General features: G+C 39.0%; 1 protein-coding gene across 3 annotated transcripts in view; it reads left to right on the top strand.

Annotated features, from left to right (window-relative positions):
- Window positions 1-23,128, top strand: part of NTRK2 (neurotrophic receptor tyrosine kinase 2) — a 202,494-nt gene that overhangs the window by 62,633 nt on the left and 116,733 nt on the right. For all 3 annotated transcript variants that reach the window (XM_075278019.1, XM_075278024.1, XM_075278014.1), the window contains 2 exons: window positions 1,386-1,483; window positions 3,107-3,206. In XM_075278019.1, coding sequence (XP_075134120.1) covers window positions 1,386-1,483; window positions 3,107-3,206 — 198 coding nt within the window. The remainder of the gene's footprint in view (window positions 1-1,385; window positions 1,484-3,106; window positions 3,207-23,128) is intronic.

The following is a 23,128-nucleotide window of genomic DNA, read 5'->3' as shown; positions in this document are numbered from 1 at the left end:
CTTCATTGTTTAACAAGATGGTAGGTTTTTGTATGTTGCACAACATTCTCTTCTACATTCACATAGCAACCAATCCTAAGGGATTCCATTAACTATAATGGGTGTCCATTATAGTTTTTTGCAGACGCTACCAGGTGAAAAAAATTCTACTGAGTTGTGCCCTGGACATTCAGACACAGTTGTGAACATAGCCTTACCTAGTGCTACTTAAATATCCTCACTAGTGACCAGTGACTATAAAGGCAAAAGACATCTCCTTTTAAGACAAAGCCACTCCCATCTAGATTATAAGGCCACACCCACATGTCAAAATGTATCTAAACGTTTGCCTTCTATTTTTGTGAAACCTTTGCTTCTTGGTTGTTTAATTATGCATATGAAGTATTCTTGACTGCACTAGTTTCACCTGCACAACTGTGAAGCCATTGGGTGTAGAAAGTGGGTGGGTCTGCAGTGCTTGCACTCTCTGGGTCTACTCTAAAATCTATTATATTCAGTGCTGAAATTGGGTATAAAGCCGGGATCAGTAAGTAAACACCACTATCATTATAACAGGGGGTCTTTTCAGACCCCTGAGTATAATGATTGGAAGACCAGGAGAGATGAGGAAACATAACAAACACTGTTACTTACGTCTCCTCCGCTCCAGAAGGGTTTGGGCCTCCTTGGTGATGTCATAGACATCATGTGGTCTGGGCTTGCATCCTTATGCACTGTGATGCGAGCCTGACTCAAGTCACGTCTCTTCCATCATTGAAGATGGCCGACATCAGCCAGGAGCGTACTGGAGCCCATGAGAGGTAGGTAACATTGTTTTTTATGTTTCTATCCACCCTTGGGTCTCCGATTATTATACTCTGGGGTCTGAGTTCCCCTAATTTTTTTTTCCCAATTTAAGCACTGATTATATTAAAATATATTTACTGAACCTAACACATGGTACCACTATTAAAATCCAACAACTGTTCCTTTGTCCCTTTATTAGGGGGAACATACAGATTAGATGGTAAACTGGTCCTGCAAATTCACAATTTCATACAACATCACTATAATAAGTATTGTCATCTTTTTAGTTTTTCATTTAAGAGGTGATTGTTTTCTTTCTTACATATATTTTCACTTGTGTGCTAAACTTTGAACATGTATGTGTGTAATGTTTCCGCAAGTCTCAAGTTGTGCCAAGTATTATTATTTTCAGACAACAGAATAGCAAAGCCACTAAGTATTATAACTAAGCATGCCTTGCTTCTTATAGGGTTACATTACAAATCAAAATGTATTAACTTACTCATATTTATTTAATATTAATCAGATCTTTTGAATATGATTATACTGGAAAGCCTTTAAATACTAGTGGATAATATGATAATTTTCTCTGTTTTAAGATTATGAGACTACTTCTAATGACATTGGTGGAACCAGTACAGACAATGGAGTGACTTCAACAGATGTTTCCAATGGGGGGAATGAAGACAGCATTACAGTAAGTATGGTATTTGTACTTGTAATGCATAAGTATAGTATAAGTTTATGGGACCCCATAATAAGAGGTTAAGAAAACAGCAGTAAGTCAGTGGGGGAGTAGGGTGGGCGTTGTAAGGCAACTTTTCAATAACATAAGTCTAGTGGCAATAGTTGTAAATTGATTTGATTTTATCCTCAGGTGCATTCAAAGCCAATAAAGAGAATTGCAGAGTTGGGGGCAACATTGCTGGAAGGGATAGCTAGATCAAGCTGCATTGTTCATTCAAGATTGCAGTTTAGTCTTTTTACTGAGAGACAAGAAGGAAAGGTGCATTAGTCAAGGTGGTAATTTACAGTGGTCTGGATTAGGACATTGTGGATCTTATGAGTTGTGTAGGAAATATTGCCCAATTAAAAGGGTCAGAAGTCAGAAGAGTAAGGGAGTAAACTAATAATATATGTATAATAATATATTATATATGTACTGTATTTTTAGTAATCAATATTAACCTTCAGAAGTCCAATTAAATGGTGTCTTTTTTTAGTATATCATTGTGAGATCCACCATCATTGCATGCAAAACAAAAGAGAGAGTCATCACTAAGGTTAGACCTCCATTCTCGTCTGTATTGACATGCAGATATGTTCTGATGGTTTGTGGCATCCAGTTTCATGCTAGTATGCGCCATTCTTCCAGTCCTATGATCTGTTTGCGTTGTTCCTCCAAACACTCAGTGTTGAAAACTGCTGAAATATTGGCCTAGGCGTATTATAATCTGCTGGAGTGATAAACTAAGGTCCCTCAGTTCAAGGATTCTGTCATTTTTAGTTTGCGACTAGTACCATGATTTACATAACCTTACAGCTTATTATTCTTGGTTCTGCAATTTCAATGTTGAGAAGTGCGTTTCAGGAAAGTAGTCAATGAGTCTAACAGGTTTGCCTCTTGAATTGAGTCTATGAGGTGGAGTCTGTAGAGGTGTTTGCTGTTGCTAAGTATTGAATTTTGTGTGATATGACAGTTCAATCAGTTGTTTCCATGTTGGGGAAATTGCTAAATTCTGTATTGTAACTCCTGATGATTCTTCATGAACAACCATTGGTATTCTGTAATAAACTATATAAGCTTATATTAAACCTTACATTCTGATATAACTCCAGCATGGAGAACCATCATTGTAGTGACTGATACTCCTTAGGATGTGCAAATATTCAGGTCCTCCTGGGGAGAACAATGAAACTGTCTAAGCCTAAGGCCCCACATTACAGAAAAGCACCTTTTTGTTGCAGATTTTGCTGCATGGTATGGGACATATATAAGAAGTTCTTACACTTCTCCCTTCTGTTCAATCCACTCTTGGCTTTGGCTTAAAAAAATGCAGCAAAATCCACAACAAAAAAGAAGCTTCTCCACAATGTAGGGCCTTAGCCTTAAAGAAAAACTCTTTGTTGCCAGTGGCAAATCCATCACAGCACAACTGTTATTTCATATCCTATTCTGGAAATTCAAGGCCGCCCTGTCATTGGTTTCTATAGGCAATGAACACAGGTTTCTTGTAGAGCTGCCATACTATAAATTAGCTCCACTGTGCTTTGGTGGGATAGGTAAAGTTTCTATGTAACTTTTTTTCTTTTTTTGCAGGTTTATGTTGTGGTCGGTATCGCAGCCTTGGTATGTACTGGGTTGGTGATAATGTTAATCATTTTAAAGTTTGGAAGGCACTCCAAGTTTGGACTGAAAGGTAGGAAACTTTAATATTTTACTATTTGGTTCTGAACAGTGTTAAGATTTCTTATCATTCAAATTTTTATATATTTAAGAAGCTATGACAAGATGTTCTTGTTTTACACTGTGTATTGGTGTCCATATTTTCGCATGATTGAATATATCAAAGTAGTTGATGGACCTGCTCTCACAGACTGAATTCTTAGTTTTTACACTTACTATATGATGAACTTTGATGAACAAGTGAGATGTTTTTGTGGAGTTTGTTATAGTATGCCCCCGAAGCAGTATTTCACATCTCAGCTGTCAGTGGTCAATTAAAAAGAGCATTGTATGTATAGAGTGGAATGTAGACCCTGTCCCGAGTGACAGCTACTTATAGCACAGCCATCACTTGCTTGCTACAGCACAGATGTCAGGCTTTGCTTGCTTAGAGGTGCCTTCAGGTGTATCAGAGGTTCTTGTTTACTGCGTCTGGATTAGCATGACTTCAGGTCTTATTACTTATATAAATAGATTTGTTATATAACACTGCTCTTGTCCTTCTGCAGGGTTTATAAGGCTGTCTGCACTCTACCAAAACTTGGATATAAGACTCGGGCTGTATATGCGCCAAATTTACCAGCCTATACATTATTCTAGGAAATGGACTCCTAGCACTATCATTATATATAATGCTAAAAGTCCCTTTCTCTCTCTTGCATGCAGTCCATATTAGTCAATAGTGTACAGGCCATTGGCAGATAGACCGAGTCTCACATAATAAACTTGGTTAGTGTGAATCTTAGTGCCTAAGACTTTTTCAGGATTCTGTTTGTTATACTACCTTTTTATTTTAACTTAGTTTTATATTTCTATTATTTGATTTTTATCAGGTTCAATCATTATTGTCAGCAAGAACAGTGTAGTCTGCATTGCTATTCTAGCCTATAAAAGTACTGGAATCTCACTGTAAACCTGACAAACTCTATTATAAATCAATATGGCCATCAAGACCTATTGAAATCTGTTTGAAAACGGATCCATTGTAACCGTCATGTCACTTTATGAATGAAAGCTAGTGTGAACGTTAGCCTTGTGTTATGACTAAATATTCACTATAGTCAAAATTGTTCTGTTAAGATCAATGAAAGATGTATCATCATGTCATACAAGTATAGTGGAATTTTTGAACAATGTTTCCAATGCTATGAGGATCGTATACAACCATCACTAATTATTTTTGAGGTTCACTAATGTGTGTAATATTAAATTGAAATCTAATGTGATTGTGATATTCATACAGTTATTCCTAACCTGGAGACTTGGCCACTGTGTATGAAAGTGTTTGTACTGGCAATCTTCCACATCTGTGTGATTTATGAATTATTAATTCTTTCTGCCTTTAATTGAATAGTAACTACTGTAGTATCGCCCCATAGGCCTATGCAGTCAGTGTAGGCCATGATACTGCATATTAGTGCAGGGAAGATGTTGTCTTTCTTATTGTAAACTCCCTTTTAAATAACATGAAGATCGCATTCATACATTGGGGGTGATTTATTCTGGAGTATTTTGCACCAAAAAACTGTGTAACATTTTGAGTGCTATACTTATGAAGTGTTTTAGATACTTTTTAGCCTTGACCGAAAATGGACATTTTCTCACTGGAATGGGACATGACCCAACACGGACCTCTATGCAACAAAAATGCGTCACAAATGCGCCAAGAACGAATGCGCCAAGCTAACTGATAGGAGGTGTAAACTTAGATTAGACAGTCTAAGAATACACGAGATTTATCAAACTGTATCAGACATGTTGTTAAATTTGGTGCAGTTTAACACTGTCTAAGGCCGGGGCCCCACAGGATGCAAACGCCGTGATTTGCCCGCAGTGGAGGCGCTGGGGGAAAAATCGCAGCATTTTACAGTGCAAGCAAAGGGGATGGGATTCATGCGAATCCCATGCCCGCTTTGCGGAAAATAACGCAGCACGGACACGCTGCAATTTGCAAATCGCAGCATGCCAATTATATCTACGGAAACGCCCGCGGCTTTCCCGTAGATATAATGTTAAGAGAAAGTCCGCAGAGGAAAACTCTGTGAACTTTCTCTTAAAAGCGCTGCGGAAAGAACCGCAATGCGTTCACGCAGCGGTTCTTTCCGCAGCTCTTTAGCGCTGAGATTACGTCCCGGGGGGCCTTAGCTTAAGAGTTGTCTCTGTTCAGTCTCTAGATTTCATAACCACTGGCTAACACGGTACGAGAACAAACGTTTTCTGTAGGTCGCACATGTATTCCTTCATGTTTTATAGAGAGAGTCTGTCTCTCTCCCTGTTTTCACTTTTGAAGTACACTATGACTCCGGGATGTTTTCTTTACATTAGTTGTAAATTACATTGACAAGAGAAAAGATATTTTAAATGTGTGCTACCTCTTTAAATGATGATGATGAAAGTGGATTTCCGGAATCACATTGATTTTGCTGGATTGGCTGATGGTGAATTCTAAGTGCACTTTAAGGCTTGTACAGAACTGGGAGTGCAGCTGTATTTACCTGAAACAAGCTCAAGTGGAGTTCTTCGTACTGCAGATGACAGATTGCTCACCTATTGGGATAATTCACTTCTACAGTGTGTCCATTCCGCAATTCAGTGCCAATAAACAGTGGTGCATGAGACTGCCTTTTTGTTCAGTTAAATCCAGAGCATGAGAAAGGAAGTAACCTGTGGAGAATAAATAACTGGAGGCTTTGCAAAATACTTTCCTTAAGAAATCCTTCTTTGTTTTACCTTTAAAGCATTCAAGCATCTCCACAAACTCCAGTTCACGTCATCTGTTATTAAGCACTGTTCCACCTACTCCAGCGCATTTGGAATTTTTCTGTAGCCCCCAATGTTCCTTAGCAATCGGTGCAGTTAGCTGTGGTACCTGTTATTATAATTTGGCTCTTTACTGTCAGGTAAGCAGTGTCAGGCAGGAGCAGGAAGAGCATCGGGATTCAGAGCTCCAATCATAGGTGGACAGTGTAAAGGCCAGGTTCACACGGAGTATTTTGGTTCGTAATGTGGTACGTAGACGCAGCGGGAGCTTTTGCGGGCCTTATACGCTCCCATTGTTTTCAATGGGAGCTGGTATCGTATATGTGGCGCTATTTTGCGGCCGTGATTTTGCGTCGGCCGCAAAAAAGCGCCGCGTATACAGTACCGGCTCCCATTGAAAACAATGGGAGAGTATACGGCCTGCAAAAGCTCCCGCGGCGTCTACGTTCCACATTACGAACCAAAATACTCTGTGTGAACCCGACCTAAGAGTTCAGAGTCACACAAGTCTTGCTTACTCCTGCCTGCACCACCCACCTGACAGTACAGAGCCTAACTAGCATATCAGGCACCAAAACTAGCGCTTATTAAAGCATGAAAAGAAGTGGACCTATTGAAGCTGGTGAAAGGTCCTCTTTAAGGCCCTCATACAATAAGACCACAGGTGTGACCTGGCACAGGAGCCATGGGGCCCCATAGGTCACCCTCTACACATTAGGGCTAGATAAACTTTTTTGTTCTCCTTTCTGATTTCTGGTTATGGCCGGCAGTTAAATTTACACACACAATTATTTTATTCTCAAAGGAAATAAACTCGGCCCGTGAGGCTACTCTTGACCACTATGCCACTTTAGGGCTAGTTCACACGTAGCTATTTGGTCCAGATTTTGACATGGGAAGCTTCCGACAGTCGCGGCTTTCCGCTCCGGACTAGGCCCAAATGAATGGGCTTAGACTGGAGGGATTGTCGTGCTGCGGATGCCGCAGCGGTTTCCTTTGTGAAATCCACGTCAAAATAGGGCAGGTCGCTTCTTTTTTCCGTGACCGGTAAAATACTGCTTGCGGGAAAAGGAAATGACCGCCTCCCGTTGAATTCAATGGGAGGCGTTTTTTTGACCCGGATTTTGATGCGGATTGTGAATCAAAGTCAGAACCAAATAACTACTTGTGAATTAGTCCTTACTCACATGATAGCGGTCGGCTTTGATGATGTTTTCTTCCATAGGAAGTGATATCTATGGCTAGTATCAGACGATACAGTTACATGACATGCTGTCACATCAACCAACCATCACAACACTACTGAGATGGTCAATATAAAATATATGTACTGTGTGTAATAATGATGGAACTTCTGATAAAGAAATTATGGAAGACGTTATATTGGTAGATAGCTGGATGAAGTAAATGGACGTATATTAAACATAAAATATTATCTCTACCCAAAATTCTTTCTCTGTCATCTGTCCGTTCTAATCTAAGCAAATCTTCCATTTAGAGCTACCATGTCAGAAATGAAATATTCATACAAATGTGTTCAGATAGATGTACTGCTAAAATGGACATGTAGGAGCTACAAGGATTGTTATGCAGCAATGTAGGAACATGTCTTTTTTTCTATTTTGTGCATACATGTGTTTAACAGATCCATCCAGGATTAATATTGTATATTTTGTGACGCTGTGACACTGACTTATCCGAAGTGATAATGTGTTTTGACAGGGAACAGAGCTGCGCTGTTTTGTGGTATTCATCTCAGATTGACCTGTTTATTCTCTAGAGACATTATGAACTATTCTGCATTATTATGTAGTCTATTGATCAAACACTGGAGCTGAGTAGTATAAAGTAGTCAGTACTAGTTTAAAGAAGGCTGCTAGTCTCACTTATGGAGTCAGTTCAAGAACTTTTCAGTCTGGAAACTACAGACCGTAAACTCAATACCAATTTAATGACTCTTTATGAAGTCATCTAAGTTTTTGTATCTGCTTGTCCTCCTGATCTATAGAACATAATATGCGGAACAACTATGATACACTACAACATATTGGAACAGTCTCAGCTATGTAACTAGGGGACATAACTATTGGGGAGGGAGAGACTAATGTCCCAGCTATCAATAAGATGTACAGGTGCTGCCTTATTGTTTGGAGGTTCTCCGGGCTTCAGGGGGGATTATGTAAAGCATATGTGTGGATACAGAATGTAGACCATAAAGAATACCAGTAACAATGCCATATTACAGTCTATCATTATACAGAATGATCATTTTATACTATTCTCTAGTGAATTGTGTATAATTACACCAATGGTACATTCACAGCAGGAGAGCAATAGCAGACTTTGCATTAGTGATAAATTTTTTAATATACTGTATTATCCTATCTAACTTTCTTTTAATAGAAAAAAGGACTGTAAAGTTCCTACCGTACTAGCAATGCTCTAACTAAGCATTTTCATGGAGACCCTTTCTGTACACCTGCACTAAATGCAGCATTTACCGAAGGGAAGGGGGATGATAGTCATTTTAAATGGCTGTATCTCCTGTTTTATACCAGCTAGACAAAAAATTCAGCTTTAATATGCTGCCAAGATTTCAGTACTCACTATAAAAGTATTAGAAAAATCAATAGTTTAAAACCCAATTGGGAATGTGATTTTTATATGTTGCATTCCCGGCTGTATTTTAAACTATTGATATTTCAGGTTCTGTTATAGCTGGTACTTGGATATGCATATTTACAATACAAATGTGTACAGACTTTCCCTAGTAACAGTTCAGTTGGGTTGCTACAGTCGGGTTTTTTATTAGAAAAGAAGTTAGATAGGTTAATGAGTTATATTACAAAAATGTTGATCAAAGATCCTCCCCCCCCCCCATAATAGCAAATAATAAAATAGAATAAATTAAAATGGTAGTTACACTTTAATATTCAAGTTGATCTAACTCTGTATATGTGTTTTAGTTATTGTTCTGTTCTTGCTAATTTTTTCTGACGTTTTATTGCTGTATTTTTTAATCACCCTGTCCTTGCTGTACTGTAAATCAATAAGCCACACATTAAATTCTTGGTGTGTTAGTGATGAGCTGCTGTTTATACATAGTAGCCAATCTGAGAAAATAAAGTAAAGCATACAAGACAGACAGGGCTGAATCAAAGGGCACAGGGGTTACATACTTCAGTGTTTGCTCCACCTTTGGGATCCAGGGGGCCTATAGAACCCACCCTTCCTGCCTACAGACAGGCTGTTATATACAAGAAAGTGGATTTAGAGAAGCTCACACACAGAGCAGAATCTGCAGATTTGGTAGAGAAACACTTGTTATATATCGGTATATAAAGAGACCGTTTCATCGTTTTTTAACTCCCTTGTTTTTGGCAGCTTAGTTTTTAGGATAAATAAAGGTGGTATTATACCATGTGGACGCCAGTAAAGTGGGCGTTAAACCATGTGTAGAGCCTGGGGGCTGCCCAGTCAAAAGCTTGCTATGGGGCCCCCTCTTTCCTTTTTATGCCTCTGAATTTAGATAAATAGAGCAGTTGCGGAAATTTCTGCAAGTAATTTAAACATGTGAATTCACCCATGTGTCATTTTTTTTTTTTTTATGATTTTTTTTTTTTTTTTTTAACAATTTTCAATACTGAAGTTAATAATTTTAGAGTGATTCAAAAAAATAGGTAATATGTATAAAACATGACAGCTTGAACATGGAAAACAAGCAGTAAAAGTAGTTAGTAACTGTTTCATTGCTAGCTATAAGACTAGCCTTTTTCCTGTAAGAATTTTTACCTCTCCTCTTACATTTCTAATAGGTTGCTCTACACATCTGGTGTTGCGAATACGATATTTTAATACAGATTGTGTCTGGACTGTGACTCTCTAGAGAACACCGTCCATTTCCTTTCCTCTTATATTTCAGATAGACTAGCTGAACTGTTCACCTGATAATAAAGATGAGAAATAGGGAAATCAGATGGATTAAGTACATGATGAATGGCACATAGCTGCTATTGTATTCCCTCCAGTGAATTGCATGGGCTGGTGAATATAGTGAAATACAATTGGTTAGTAATACGGTAGTTATCAAGCTCATGACTATGTGGAACCAGTCAAGACAACCCATCAGACCAATTCTTTCAAGTACTAACATTACATGACAACATTTCTTTAGTTGATATGGGCTGATTTTATTTGTACTCACTTTTTGTACAATATGCGAAATGTGTTACTTTACCAGTTGCCTAAATTTACATGGAAGTCAAGTATGTGCAGGTCAGTATGTCGCTGGGACGCAAAGACCCCTAGTATCTTAGATAACTTATGCTAGGAGTCCCTCTCTCGGCATACTGTTTGGACCAGTAAATCCAGCCAACCCTACTAGCTCTTTGTTTTTAGAGAATAGAGGATTATTTTAAAGAATCTAATACAGTTTACGCTAGGTTCACACCTGCGTTCAGGTCTCTGTTCTGTGCTTTCCGTCTTCTGCATGCCAGAAGACGGAAAGCACAGACCGGGTCCGGCCGTGAGCGGCGGTGAGCGTTTTATGCTCTCCGCCGCAAAAACGGATTTTTTAATCCGGACACAGAGTACTACATATCCGACTCTGTGTCCGGATTAAAAAACCCGGTTTCGCGGCGCAGAGCGCAAAACGCTCACGGACGGACAGCTTTCTCACCCATTCAAATGAATGGGTGAGAAAGACTCCTGCAGGTTTCCGTCTTCTGCTCTGTTTTATGCAGGAAACGAAAACTTGCAGAACGGAGAGGGCAACGCAGATGTGAACGAGCCCTTATTCTTATCTTCCAGTGGGGGTCTTAGCAATCGGAACCCCACTACTTAGCAATTTATCCTTCATGAAAAAAAAAATACACAAATTGAAATTGGCACCTCCATAAAATGCTTATGAAAAAAAAAATAGGCATCCTGCATCCAAAATTACCCAAACTATAAAAATATGTATCCCATATGATGAACACTATAGTGGTTAAAAAAAATAATCTAAATATCCAAATCCCATTCTTTCACCAAAAAAATGTAATAACATGGTAATCGGACATTCCCAAAAACAGTATGGATCAACACTACATCTTGTGTTGCTAAAAGCATACCTGACAGTTCCATACACAGTCAGAAACATGAAAAATGTTCAGTGTCAGAATTTGGCCACTAAATATTTTTTTCAGTTTTGGAAAAATAAGAAAATCAAGATTTAAATTGGAAATCGTCTATAGGGTTGAAAAAAATGTAGATTTTATTTTTTGACAAAGTTGCCCGGCCTTTACTCACATGATGATGGTTTATTTTACACTGTCATGTTGGTCCTTTCTAGGAATGTAGTGGGGAAGTGCTTGATGTGCCATATGTACAGCTGGTCACTTTAAGGAATGGAGTGTGAATGTTCTTCAGGGTATTGTATGGGTCGGCAGCACAGCTGGTCCCATTAACTAATGTAAAGTGAAAGTGCCTTAAGAGTAATTTACATAAATCTATTATGGAGGATATGATCTCTGTATGGCTATGACTATGAAAAGGTATTCTTACATGCCACTTCTGTGTTCTGACAGCTCTGCATGTTCCTCTGAAATATTGGTAGTGTAACTTACAGTTATATGATTGAGAAGATGAGGCCCAGGGAGGAAGGACACTGGTTGTCCTGACTCTGCACCTAGATGTCATCTCAGCTGCCCATTGTGTCTGCAGTATAGAAAAATGATCTGGGTATCTACCAAGCATTATATACTGAAACATAGCTTGGTTGAAATGAAGTACAATGAGTGTAAGCTCGGGGCCCACCTGGCTCAGGGCCCCACCATCGGACTCACCGGTTTAATTGTGGGTCTGTCCGAGCCAGTTATGGAACACAGCACATTAGCTGGTATCAGATCTTCTATGCAAAGGATATTACTGAGTCTTGAGAACCACAGCATGAACCTGCTAGGCCCCAATGGTCTTCTCATACTGGGAAGAGACACCTTATGGGCCCAGTAAGCCTAGGTGCCATCACACTCTCTCAGATTATGAATCTGATACATGGATGCAATGACACCACAAGGTCACAGTGAGATAATGGGAAAGAATTGCAGACTGCTACTTCATTGCTACAGAACATCATGCTGCCATTTATTTGGTGGGGCCACAGTCATAAGAGGGTCAGCATGTTTTTGGATTTTCCTTGTTTTCTGTCCTGAACTGTAGGGAAATATCCAAGAATGGTGGAATGGCTGGTTTTGAATATACCTGTGAGTTTCTGTTTTAGTACATGAGCTAGGACATGTCTGTATGACCTCACTATAGGCTGTGAGAGGTGCAGAATATTGGAGAGACCATAATAGCTGCAGCAGAGGAGTGATTACTGGGATTTGGCCAATACAGAGAGTGAGCTGTATAGTGAATTCAGTGGGCAGAGAGCAGGGGAAGGAGTTGCTATAGCAACCGCTCTTAGTCGCAGACACAAATGCATCCTGATTTCAAAGAACCGAATAAATACCTTTAAAAATGTATGAAGGTTCATACATGCTTGATACATATGTTACTGCTCAAAACCGTCAAGGGAAAAGTCCCATCTACCCGCTTATCCTCTCTTTACTATTTAAATACTCCTTTACCATTAGAAAGCAACAAAGAAGTGAGCGGCGTGCAAGTCATCCCTATTTATAGCTATAGAAACAGCAAATGAGGATCATCACAGCTATATTACACACATCGGGGCAGATCTATTCACACCTTCCTGCCGCTGCCATTTTTTGATTTCTGTTTTTTACTCCCCGCCTTCATTAAAAAATTTTTTTTTAAAAAGCCATAAATTTTTTATTTTTCTCTTCAGAGCCATATTAGGGCTTCGTTTTTGCGGGCAAATTGTACTTTGTCATGGTACCATTTAATACGACGTACTGGGAAGCTGGAAAAATTTTTTCGAATGGGGTGGAATTAGAGAAAAATTGTGTTTGCGCCATTTTCTTATGGGTTTTGTTTTTAGGGAGTTCTCTGTGCAGCCAAAATTATACGTTACCTATATATGCGGCCCAACACAATTACAACAATACTAAATTGATATAGTTTTGGTTCCATTTTAATATCTTAAAAAAAATTTCTCATTTGAAAACATTTACAATTTTAAATTTTTTTTCTTGGAATCGCCATATTCTGACACCCATAACTTTTATATATTTTCACATACATGGTTGCATACGTCATTTTTTTTGCAGGGTCAGGTGCACTTTTTATTTATGCCATGTTTTGGAATGTCTAATGTTTTGATTGCTTTTTAGTTATGTTTTTTGGGAGGTCATTAAAAACAGTCCAGCTCGTGTGTGTGTGCATGTGTGTGTGTTTTTCCCCCTTATGGGAAAAATATTTTTATAAGTTTATATTTCAGGCATTTTTAGGCATTCGCACATTGGAGATACCTTATGTGTTTATGTTTTACTTTATTTTTAGAGGTGTTTGAGGGAAAGGGGATGATTTAAATTTTAATTTTATTCTTTTTTTAAATTTTTGCTACTTTTATGTTTAGAACCCATAAGGATCTGATCAGTAGTACAATATGTACTAGTATTAGTGCTAAAGATAGGACTCGGAGTCTTCAATAGGTGCTCAACTGTCTAGGCAACGGATTGTCGTCTAGACAGAGATGAGATGAGATTGTCAGATCTCATCTTGGGGTGTGGTGGTCCTACCCTAAATTCGGCTATGGCGGCCTTACAGCTCCTGTTTAAAGACTTGACTTCCTGTCAATATGTTGACAGGAAGTCAAGTCTTGTTGGTCCGAGGTGTCCCCACCGATTCATGCCCTGCTCTCCATCCATTCTGCCCACAGTCACACTGTGTGGCAAGAGAACTACAAAGTACAGATTGTGGCACACCTATGTACAAGAAAGGGCCTTCTATTTCTATCATAAGAGGATAAAAAAGAATTGGTTGACTTCAAAGCACATAGAATCTGCAGTTATTAATATTTACATAGTAAAAAAGGTACATATTCATATGCTAACATCACATGTTGCAGAAAAGCAGATTTTTTTTTGTTGCAGGTTTTACTGTGTTTTTTTGAGCCATAGACAGTGATGTATTTAGCTAGAGGGAGTATAAATACTTCCTATATATTGTTCATGCATTTTTAGCCACTCTTGGCTTTGGCTTAATAAAAACTGCTTTTCTGTAGGGCCTTAGCTATAACGGTATGCCCAGAGGGGAATAGAACCCTGCAAAAATTCGGGGTGGCACTTCCATGCACAAAATATGCAGTATTTTATAGTAGGAACAAAGTGGATGAGATTTCTTAGCCTTTTAAGAGAAATTTCACAGAGTTTTCCTCTGCGGACTTTCTCTTAACATTATATCTACGGGAAAGCCGCCGACGTTTCCGTAGATATAATTGACATGCTGCGATTTGCAAAGCTTGCAACGCTGCGATTTCTTCGGCAAAGTGGGCATGGGATTCGCATGAATCCCATCCCCTTTGCTTGCACAGTAAAATGCTGCGATTTTTCCCACAGCGTCTCCGCTGCGGGCAAATTGTGGCATTTACATCCCGTGGGGCCCGGCCTAAAAGGTTAAGCAGAAGCTAAGAAAACCCTTTTTCCAGTGCACAAGGTATTTACCATTCTGCCTTCCAAACTTCAGATTCTAGTGGTTGGTTTAGTTACCCATGGGTGTCATGTAGATTTAAAGTAGACCTGTCTCTTGGCAATATATAGAAAATAGATATCCCATAGAAGAGTATGCCTCTATGCTTTGGATACAGAAATATGAAATAAAGGAGTTTCATCCTGGGTCTTCATAGGTGTAATCTTCTGGGCCCCAAAGTAAAATCTATAATGGGAACCCTAACTACCTTGTGCCATTTAGAATAATGGAATATTTTATGTGTCAGTAGGATCTATGGGGCCCTCTTGGGGTCTGGGTCCTGGATGCAATTACAACCTCAGCACCCCCTATTGCTATGCTCCTGGCAGCTATCTTCAAAGTGTTGATTCCAAGGAGTAAGTCATCCAAGGAGTCATCCAGAAATTACCCTCACCCTGGATAGGCAATATTTGGGATACAACATTTATCATATTTTTGTTCTTTTTATGTGTGTAATTCAATGTACCAAGATAAAACCACACAGTAACCTGTTCAATCTAGGAAGGCATAATTTTAAGGAGATCGATATCCTATACATAGCTCAGAGACTAAACTCATGCTACACACAGCCTGGAATGCAAAGTCCTATTAACCTTAAGTGCAGATCAGAGTGCGCGGAGAAGATAGCACATTTATTAGTCTAAACCTAAACCCAGACACATTCATATTGTTAAAAGCTGGTCTTGCTGTGTAGTCTGAAAGCATCTGCTAAAATATTTTAGCTGAATGAGTTGGATTTATTTTCTGCTTTATGGTAACCGCACTGCTCTGTCATTATAGTGGGACATCCGCAATGGAGTCTCAGTAATGTCTAGGTCCCAATGATAGCATTAACCCTTCATATTATAGGTATGTTGAATTCTTCCTACATATATACCTGTAACTGGAATTATTGATATTTATTGATTCCAGTGCTTCAAGCATATTATGTGTCCATGGCTATATATAATCTTATATGAGAGGCATTTACTATGTAACGTAGACGACTCTGTGCAGCAACTGCTTTAACAAAAGTCTCAGGAGTAAAAATAGTAATTGTGTTCAGGAAAAGTTTAATTAAAAATGTATCAAGCCTTCTTCTTATTAAAATATATTTCTCCGCTTGTGCGTTGCCAATATTGGAATGCTGCATTTTAAGCTTTATAACCACTTATGCTGCACTACAGCCACCTAAATTGAATTTGTTATGCACCCAGACTCAATTGATGGTTAATGTTCAATTAACAGTAGACTCTGAAAATGAGAAGCTCTTAGAGGAGCACTTACAAGGCTTCCTCTCTGATCATTTGCACAGTATGCAGGAGACGAACACATGATACTTAAAGGGAAATCACCATCTCCCTTCTGAGATGATTGGGGTCTAGATTCTACATAGAGGCATAGGGGAGCATGGGAGGGTGAAGACTACCATGGCCCTGGGCTAAAGTTTTCAGGACCTTCCAAATGTGCAGCATGATTCCTGTGGGCAGTGCACGGCAAGCACACGGAGCCCATTATAATCTATGTGGTCCGTGTTCTTTGACAGCACATCGCTTCCAATTGCCATTGTATTCCGTCCAACCCTAAGTGATATACTGTTATATACACAGTGACGTAGTAGTCAAGCTTAAGAGTACACTAAAATTGGATCATATAACTGTTGCACAACTAGGATTGTAGTGGATCCTTTGGGTACCTTTTCACAATGCATTTCTATGTAATTGAGATACTTCTGTGAGTTTTATAGTAAAGTATATGTAAAACATAGAGATCAACGCGTAATATTCAATCGAGTAGGTATTCGATGGAATACTACAGTATTCGAAATATTCGTACTCGATCGAATACTACTAGCTATTCGCAGTAAATATTTGATTCAGAGCCAGCGTTGATTGGCCGAATGCTATACAGTGTATAGCATTCAGCAAATCAATGCTGGTTCTGCAGCAGGCTCGTCCTTGCTAGTCAGGAGAGCTGGCAGCTTGCTGTTATGAGGGAGCTTACTTTTTATCAGTGCAACTGCAAGCGCTGTGCAGTTAAAGCGCACGGACCCCATAGACTATAATGGGGTCCATGCACTTTAACTGCACAGCGCTCCTCCTAAACACTCTCCTCCTGCTATTTGTGGACTTGGTGACTCTCCTTTAGTCGAATAGTAGTTTTCCCTGAAAGGAGCATCTTTTCCCATAGACTATAATGGGATTCGATATCCGATCGAGTAGTCGAATATTGAGACTGTACTCAAAACGAATATCAAATCTCAAATATTTCACTGTCCGCTCATCTCTAGTAAAACAGTGTTCCGACACCCCTTTAAACTATTGGCCAGAAATGGTCTAATATTACAATCTATAGGAACAAACTTGACTTTGCTACATCTAACAAGCAAACATAAAGGACTGTTTGAACCACTAGGGTTTAATCCTTTAATTCTATTAATAATGATTTTCAAAAACTGTATCTTCAGCAGCTTAATGTATGGGGTCTGGGGGACAGGGGCTTCAATACTGATATATATCAGATACCATACCAACTGCACTATACTAAGTCTGAACAAAATTGATGAAAAAATAGTATGAAAAATATCTAAAAAAAAAAAAAAAAGTTTCGACAAAATGAACCAATTTGAATTTTCATCTATTATTTTTACATGTTAAAAACACATTGTTCTAATGGGTTGCTCTGTATAACATCTGTACTTAATGTCTGTAGCACTTGAATACAATTAAGCCTGACGACTAAATCCAGCCCATTCTTTCAGCTGAGACGCAAATTAATTAATGCTTAATAACCTTTCCCATCAATAGGTCATAACACATTATGGTTGCTCAAACTACCTCCAGCCATGTACATGTTGGTGGTCAATAGCTTTGTATAGACACTGATTAGTATCTATTCTGCAATATTAAGAGAATAAATGCCCATACAGCTGTAGTTATTATCAAAGAATGTGATCGAATTACAAAGGATCACCTTGCACTTGGGATGCGCCATAAATCATGTATGCATGAACAGTAGCAGCTTGGCTTCCTGTACCCTGTGAGGAGCTATGTCACAGCAGTTAGCCACTATAAAAAGACTTGCATATTAACATAGAAGGTTAATGTCAGATCTATTAGGCAGGAATATGCCGTAAAACTCTTCACGTCTGACATTCTCTGGGTCATACAGATGCTTTATGTTAGGAATAATACATTAAGTATCCAAAAAGTATTATGGCAAGTTGTAAAGCGTTGTGGCTTAAATAAACAAATCCTGTATCTCCTTGAGAAAAGCACTGCGACTTGTACTGCACTGCAGCTTGTACCACATTGCGACTTGTACTGCACTTCAGCTTGTACCACATTGCGACTTGTACTGCACTGCAGCTTGTACCACATTGAGACTTGTACTGCACTGCAACTTGTACGGCGCTGCAGCTTGTACCACATTGAGACTTGTACTGCACTGCAACTTGTACGGCGCTGCAGCTTTTACCACACTGTAGCTTGTACCACACTTCAAGTGGTAATAGACTCTTTGATGTGCATGCGCACAGTAACTACCGTAGGTGTGCTGTTTGTCATTAGGTTTGCAGTTTCCAGCTTTTTCATGTCTTCTACTAACACTACAAAAATGCTCCTGCTCTGCTAACCTTGGCATGACTTTAGATTACATTAGGGACTATTTTTGACAGGAGGTCATGTAATGCTCCATATTCAATGCACTTGCTACCTTAAAGTTAATGTGTGGCCACCCACAGCTGCCCCCACAATTGAAAGTTGATAGCCAGGGGTTTCTTTAGTCAGTCGTACAGTTATCACCAGAGGCAGGGTGCTACATTTAGAAGTCTTATAAGGGTTGGTGTTTGTGCCTTATATCAAGCAGTGATGAAATAGTTCTAGTGTGGGTGGGTGACTAACATTTTGGGGTTTTAGCAAAGATTAGTATTGCCAGTCTATGCCGTAGCTGGATGATAAATGGAAAACTCTTTGATGCTTTTAGTTCAGTTAACCTAAACACAGATGGTAAAAGTTACCTGAAAATGTTTTTTTCTCTGGTAAAATGACTATTATGTCATCTTCTCTGTATCACACTAGAGCAGTTAACCAGTTGCTATAATTTTTAGTGGCAAAGTAAAAAGTAGGGGAACAGTAACCAGGCTGATTCTGAAAAGTGAGAAGTCAGTTATGGGTATATTTATGAATGATGTGTACATTTTATGGGAGGAATATCTTTTGGAGGGCTTGTCCAATGATTTTCAATAAAGAAATTATGAAATAATTGATTAGAAAATATCATAAGGCCCTAAGGTCTCTTTACAGGTATTTTCAGTCACTGTCCCATATAGGGCTCACAATCTAAATTTTCTAGCAGTATGTCTTTGGAATGTGGGAAGCAACCAAAGTACCCGAGGAAACCCATGCAAACACATGGAGAGCATACACATTACTTGCAGATGTTGTCCTTGGCCGGATTGGTGTGAATGCCTGAGAGCTGTTTAACCCCTTCACGACATCCATTGTACTATTATGGCCAATGCTGGGTGTTTAACTATGGCGGCTGCCAGCACCGATCGGGGGCATTAACCCCTCCGGTGCCTGGGTCAAAGCTGACCAAGGCGTGATTTTCCTGGCACCGCCATTTTTGCTGTGATCGCCGGCACCCAGAGTAATCTCCAGGACCGGCGTCACGTTGCTATGACAGCCAGGAACCTTGTGAAGGCTCCCCGGCCTGTCATTCTATTGCTTCTATTGCAGGCTATGCTAGGTAGCCTACAATAGAAGCGCCAGTATTTTGCACTGTATTGCAGTGCATTAGCAGGGTCTAAAAAAATTAAAAAAAAAAAAAAGTTTTAAAAAAATAAAAATATATATAAAAAAAATAAAAATATGAAATCACCACCCTTTCCCTAGAACACATATAAAAGTACTGTGAAACACATACATATTTTGTATCCCTATGTCCTAAAATGCCCGCTCTACAAATCTATAAAAATATTTTTCCTGTCCAGTAAATGCCGTAGCGGGAAAAAAAGTCAAAACTGCCAAACTGCAGTTTTTTCACTGTTTTGCCTCTGATAAAAAAAATTTTAAAAAGTGATAGCAATTCCCCAACATGGTATAACTAAAAAGTACACCCAGCCCTGCAAAAAAATACGCCCTATGCATCCCCGTGCACGGAAGTATAAAAAAGTTATGGGTGTCAGAATATTGCAACTTTTAGAAGAAACATTTTTTAACAGTTTTGGATTTTTGTTAAAGGGTTAAAATGTAAATAAAACCATATAAATTTGGTATCCTCGGAATCGTACGGAAACATAAAATACAGATGAGAAGTTATTTTGGCTGCACAGTGAACACCGTAAAACCGAAGACTGTAAGAAAGTCATACAAATGCATTTTTTACTTCAAATCCACCCCATTTGGAATTTTTTTCCAGCTTCCCAGTACATTATACAGCACAATTAATGGTAGCATCATGAAGAAAAATATGTCTAGCAAAAATTAAGACCTCATATGGCTCTGAGAGTGGAAAAATAAAAAGAGTTATGGGGTTTGGAAGGAGGGGAGTCAAAAACGAAAAACGAAAATCGAAGTATGGGGTTAAAGTGTTATTGTGTCTGAACATCTGATGGCAGAAGAATGGTAATCTTAAATTTTCTTAGCTATCTTTGTGAGAGGAAAGTCTAGCTATTACACAGTGTGGAGTACAACAGGCTGTTTAGCACCCAAGGTATGGGACTGCCACTGATCTGTATATTAGTTGTATACAGAGGTGTAACTTCAAGCTGCTGAGCCCCAGTGCAAAATATGTAACAGGGCCCCCACTTACCATGTGCTATCTATAATACTGGATATATATCGCTGGTCCTGAACACTCAGTAATAGTGGTGATGGTGGTGCTTGTATGTAGTGTTCTCCATTTGTTATACAATATATAAAAGTCACAGCACACACCTTAAGTGCTATATCAAACAGTGTTTTGTATTTAATTTTTATCATTTCCAAAGAATACAGCTAATATTCAGCATTTCACATCACAACACCATAGCATATGGTAAACATTTGTATAATATTTGAGATGCAGATCAATAAGTAGTATATGCAACCTCAATCCATGGCTTGATCTGTCACGTAGAGAAGAAGAGGCAAGGAAGGTGTTGGTGAGGTTTGTGCTGTGACTTTTATCTCTGTCTACTGTATAATACTGGTGTCTTCTTATGTTGTAGACATTTCTTTGGGCCTCTTATGCTTTAGGGCTTGGTTAGCACCTCTGCACCTCCTATACTTACACCACTGGCTGTATATCAGTACTTGTTTAGAGGATCTTTCATGTCCTCGGGGCACATGTGGTTTTATTTACCACTAGAAAGCCGACAGTGCGCTGAATTCAGCACAGTGTCGGTTTTCCGGTTATTTGCTTCGGGTGAAGAGCTATCTGTGCATTTACCGACAGCTCTTCACTGTCAGAAGAACATTCCTAACAGTGTAACTGGGAATGCCCCTCCTGACAGTCTGTCCGCAGCGCTGTACTCTGTGGGGGTGTTCCTTATCGCCCAGCCATGATACTAAGCAGTGAGAAAACCCCACCACCACCACCACCGTACTAGTCTATGGACTTGTACTGCCCCGAGGACATTAATAATTTTATTACACTATTAGCACTTGGAGCTGTTCATTGAACCCCTTATATTTGTATAACTTGAGCAATTAGTTTGGCATTGTGTGGCACTGTTAATTAGACATTTCATAGTTTATCACTTTTGCTGTTTTTTAGACAACTCTACTGCAGTCTTATTTTGCCTATGTATGGTGTTATTTAGAAAGCACAGAGTATGGTGTTTATAGTTGTATAACATATAGCGCAGGAGGAGGGGGGTTCCAAAATGTACCAAAATGGGCACTTATTCTTGATCTGCTTTTAATGAAAAGTCCATTCCTTCAAATTGCAACTCTAAATTCTGAGCCCCTGAACTCATTGGTTGGAGTTTGGGAGAGACAATGAGCAGTTTTTAGTGAAAGTGTGCTTTAACCTTTTGATTCCAAATTTGACCTTGTGGTTTTTAAGTTGGGCACAGAGTACCCATATGCTTTTTAACTCTTGTATAGTCATAAAGAAGAATCCTGGAAACACTGCTGTAAACCATAGCACTTTAAGTGGACTCAAGTACTAATCAGGAACATCATGTTAAATGAATTGTTAGATAGGAATATTTATTGCTAAAACATTCTAATATTGCCATTTGTGGCAGCAGACAGATTTTGTCTCTGTTGAGGCCAAAGTAGCAATGTATCAAATGACTTCAGGTCATAGCCATAGCCAATTGTAGAGAACATCATATCGTATATCTCTCAACCACTTTGGCACTAGTTAATGTAAGTGTGTTAATATAAGAGAACCAGGTCTTAGATGGCCTGATATAATGGCTACAGTGAAATGTAAGATCCTTACTTACATATTATTTATGGCAGTACTAAAAGGGACATTTGCTTATTAGTTATAGCAATGTGTAATTGTTTTGTTGATCTAGGATTCTCCTGGACTTGATATGACAGCGGCATATATATTTCATATGCCTCTAGTTACTGGTCACTTGACAAATCAGAATATGGCTCATAATAGGAGATTGCTGAAATTGTTATATGGGTGCGGGTTGTCCACAGCATTTTATTGAACATAAATGTAAAGTGGTTTTCTAAGCTAAAATATAAATGACCTATCCTAAGGATAACAGATTGGTGAGAGTCTGACGCTTGGCACGGCCCAGGAACAGCCGATACACAGGGAATGAAGTAGGAAGCAAATAGCTATATTCTCTGTGTAGTGAGTGGCTGAACTGAGTAACTGAATGGTAGCTGATCTGTAGTAATCTGGTCTGGTGATCACACAAAAAAAGAGCTATCTGCTTTTTGCTCCATTCACTGTGAGACCCCCACAATCTGATACTGAAGACTTATCCATATTATAGATCATCCATATTTTCTTTTCACATTCTTTTATTGACTTTTGTAAAATGAACAAGTAATCATATAAAATGTGTGGTGGAGAGCATTAGACAATACAGTAATGTAGCATCAGGAACATCACACCATTGGCTACTGTGAGAAAGTGACAGGCAGAGTGCTGGAATCACGCTATATCTCCCACAGGTTTCTGAACTATTTGTGGTCCAGGGCGGATATTGAATAGGCCTCAGGCCCAGGTGTGAGTCCAGGCCTGTTACTGGGCCATAAAAGGCTGCAGAGTCCGCACTTCAGGGCAGATTCTGGGAGCGGAGAAAAAGTAGCCGGGTCTGTCCTTGCACTGTGAGACGGCATTGTGCTATTTTTGGTTGATTGGTGTGGCTGGTAGCAAGCCCTATGTACAGTTATTAATTACTGTTAGTGCTCAGACGAGCAGGATTTTGTTTCATACTGTTTGTGCCTGAAGTTAAGGCTGTATTTTATTTTGCTCATTTTTCTGCCTGACATAAAGTTTTGTTTTTTTTTATTTTGCTCTTTTTTTTTTTTTTTTTTTAATTAACCTGTTTGCCACAATTTTGTGTCC

Source organism: Leptodactylus fuscus, chromosome 1, assembly GCF_031893055.1.
Source record: "Leptodactylus fuscus isolate aLepFus1 chromosome 1, aLepFus1.hap2, whole genome shotgun sequence".
Classification (NCBI taxonomy): Eukaryota; Metazoa; Chordata; class Amphibia; order Anura; family Leptodactylidae; genus Leptodactylus; species Leptodactylus fuscus.
Note: the sequence above shows the minus strand (reverse complement) of the source record. Positions and strands in the feature narration are given on the sequence as shown.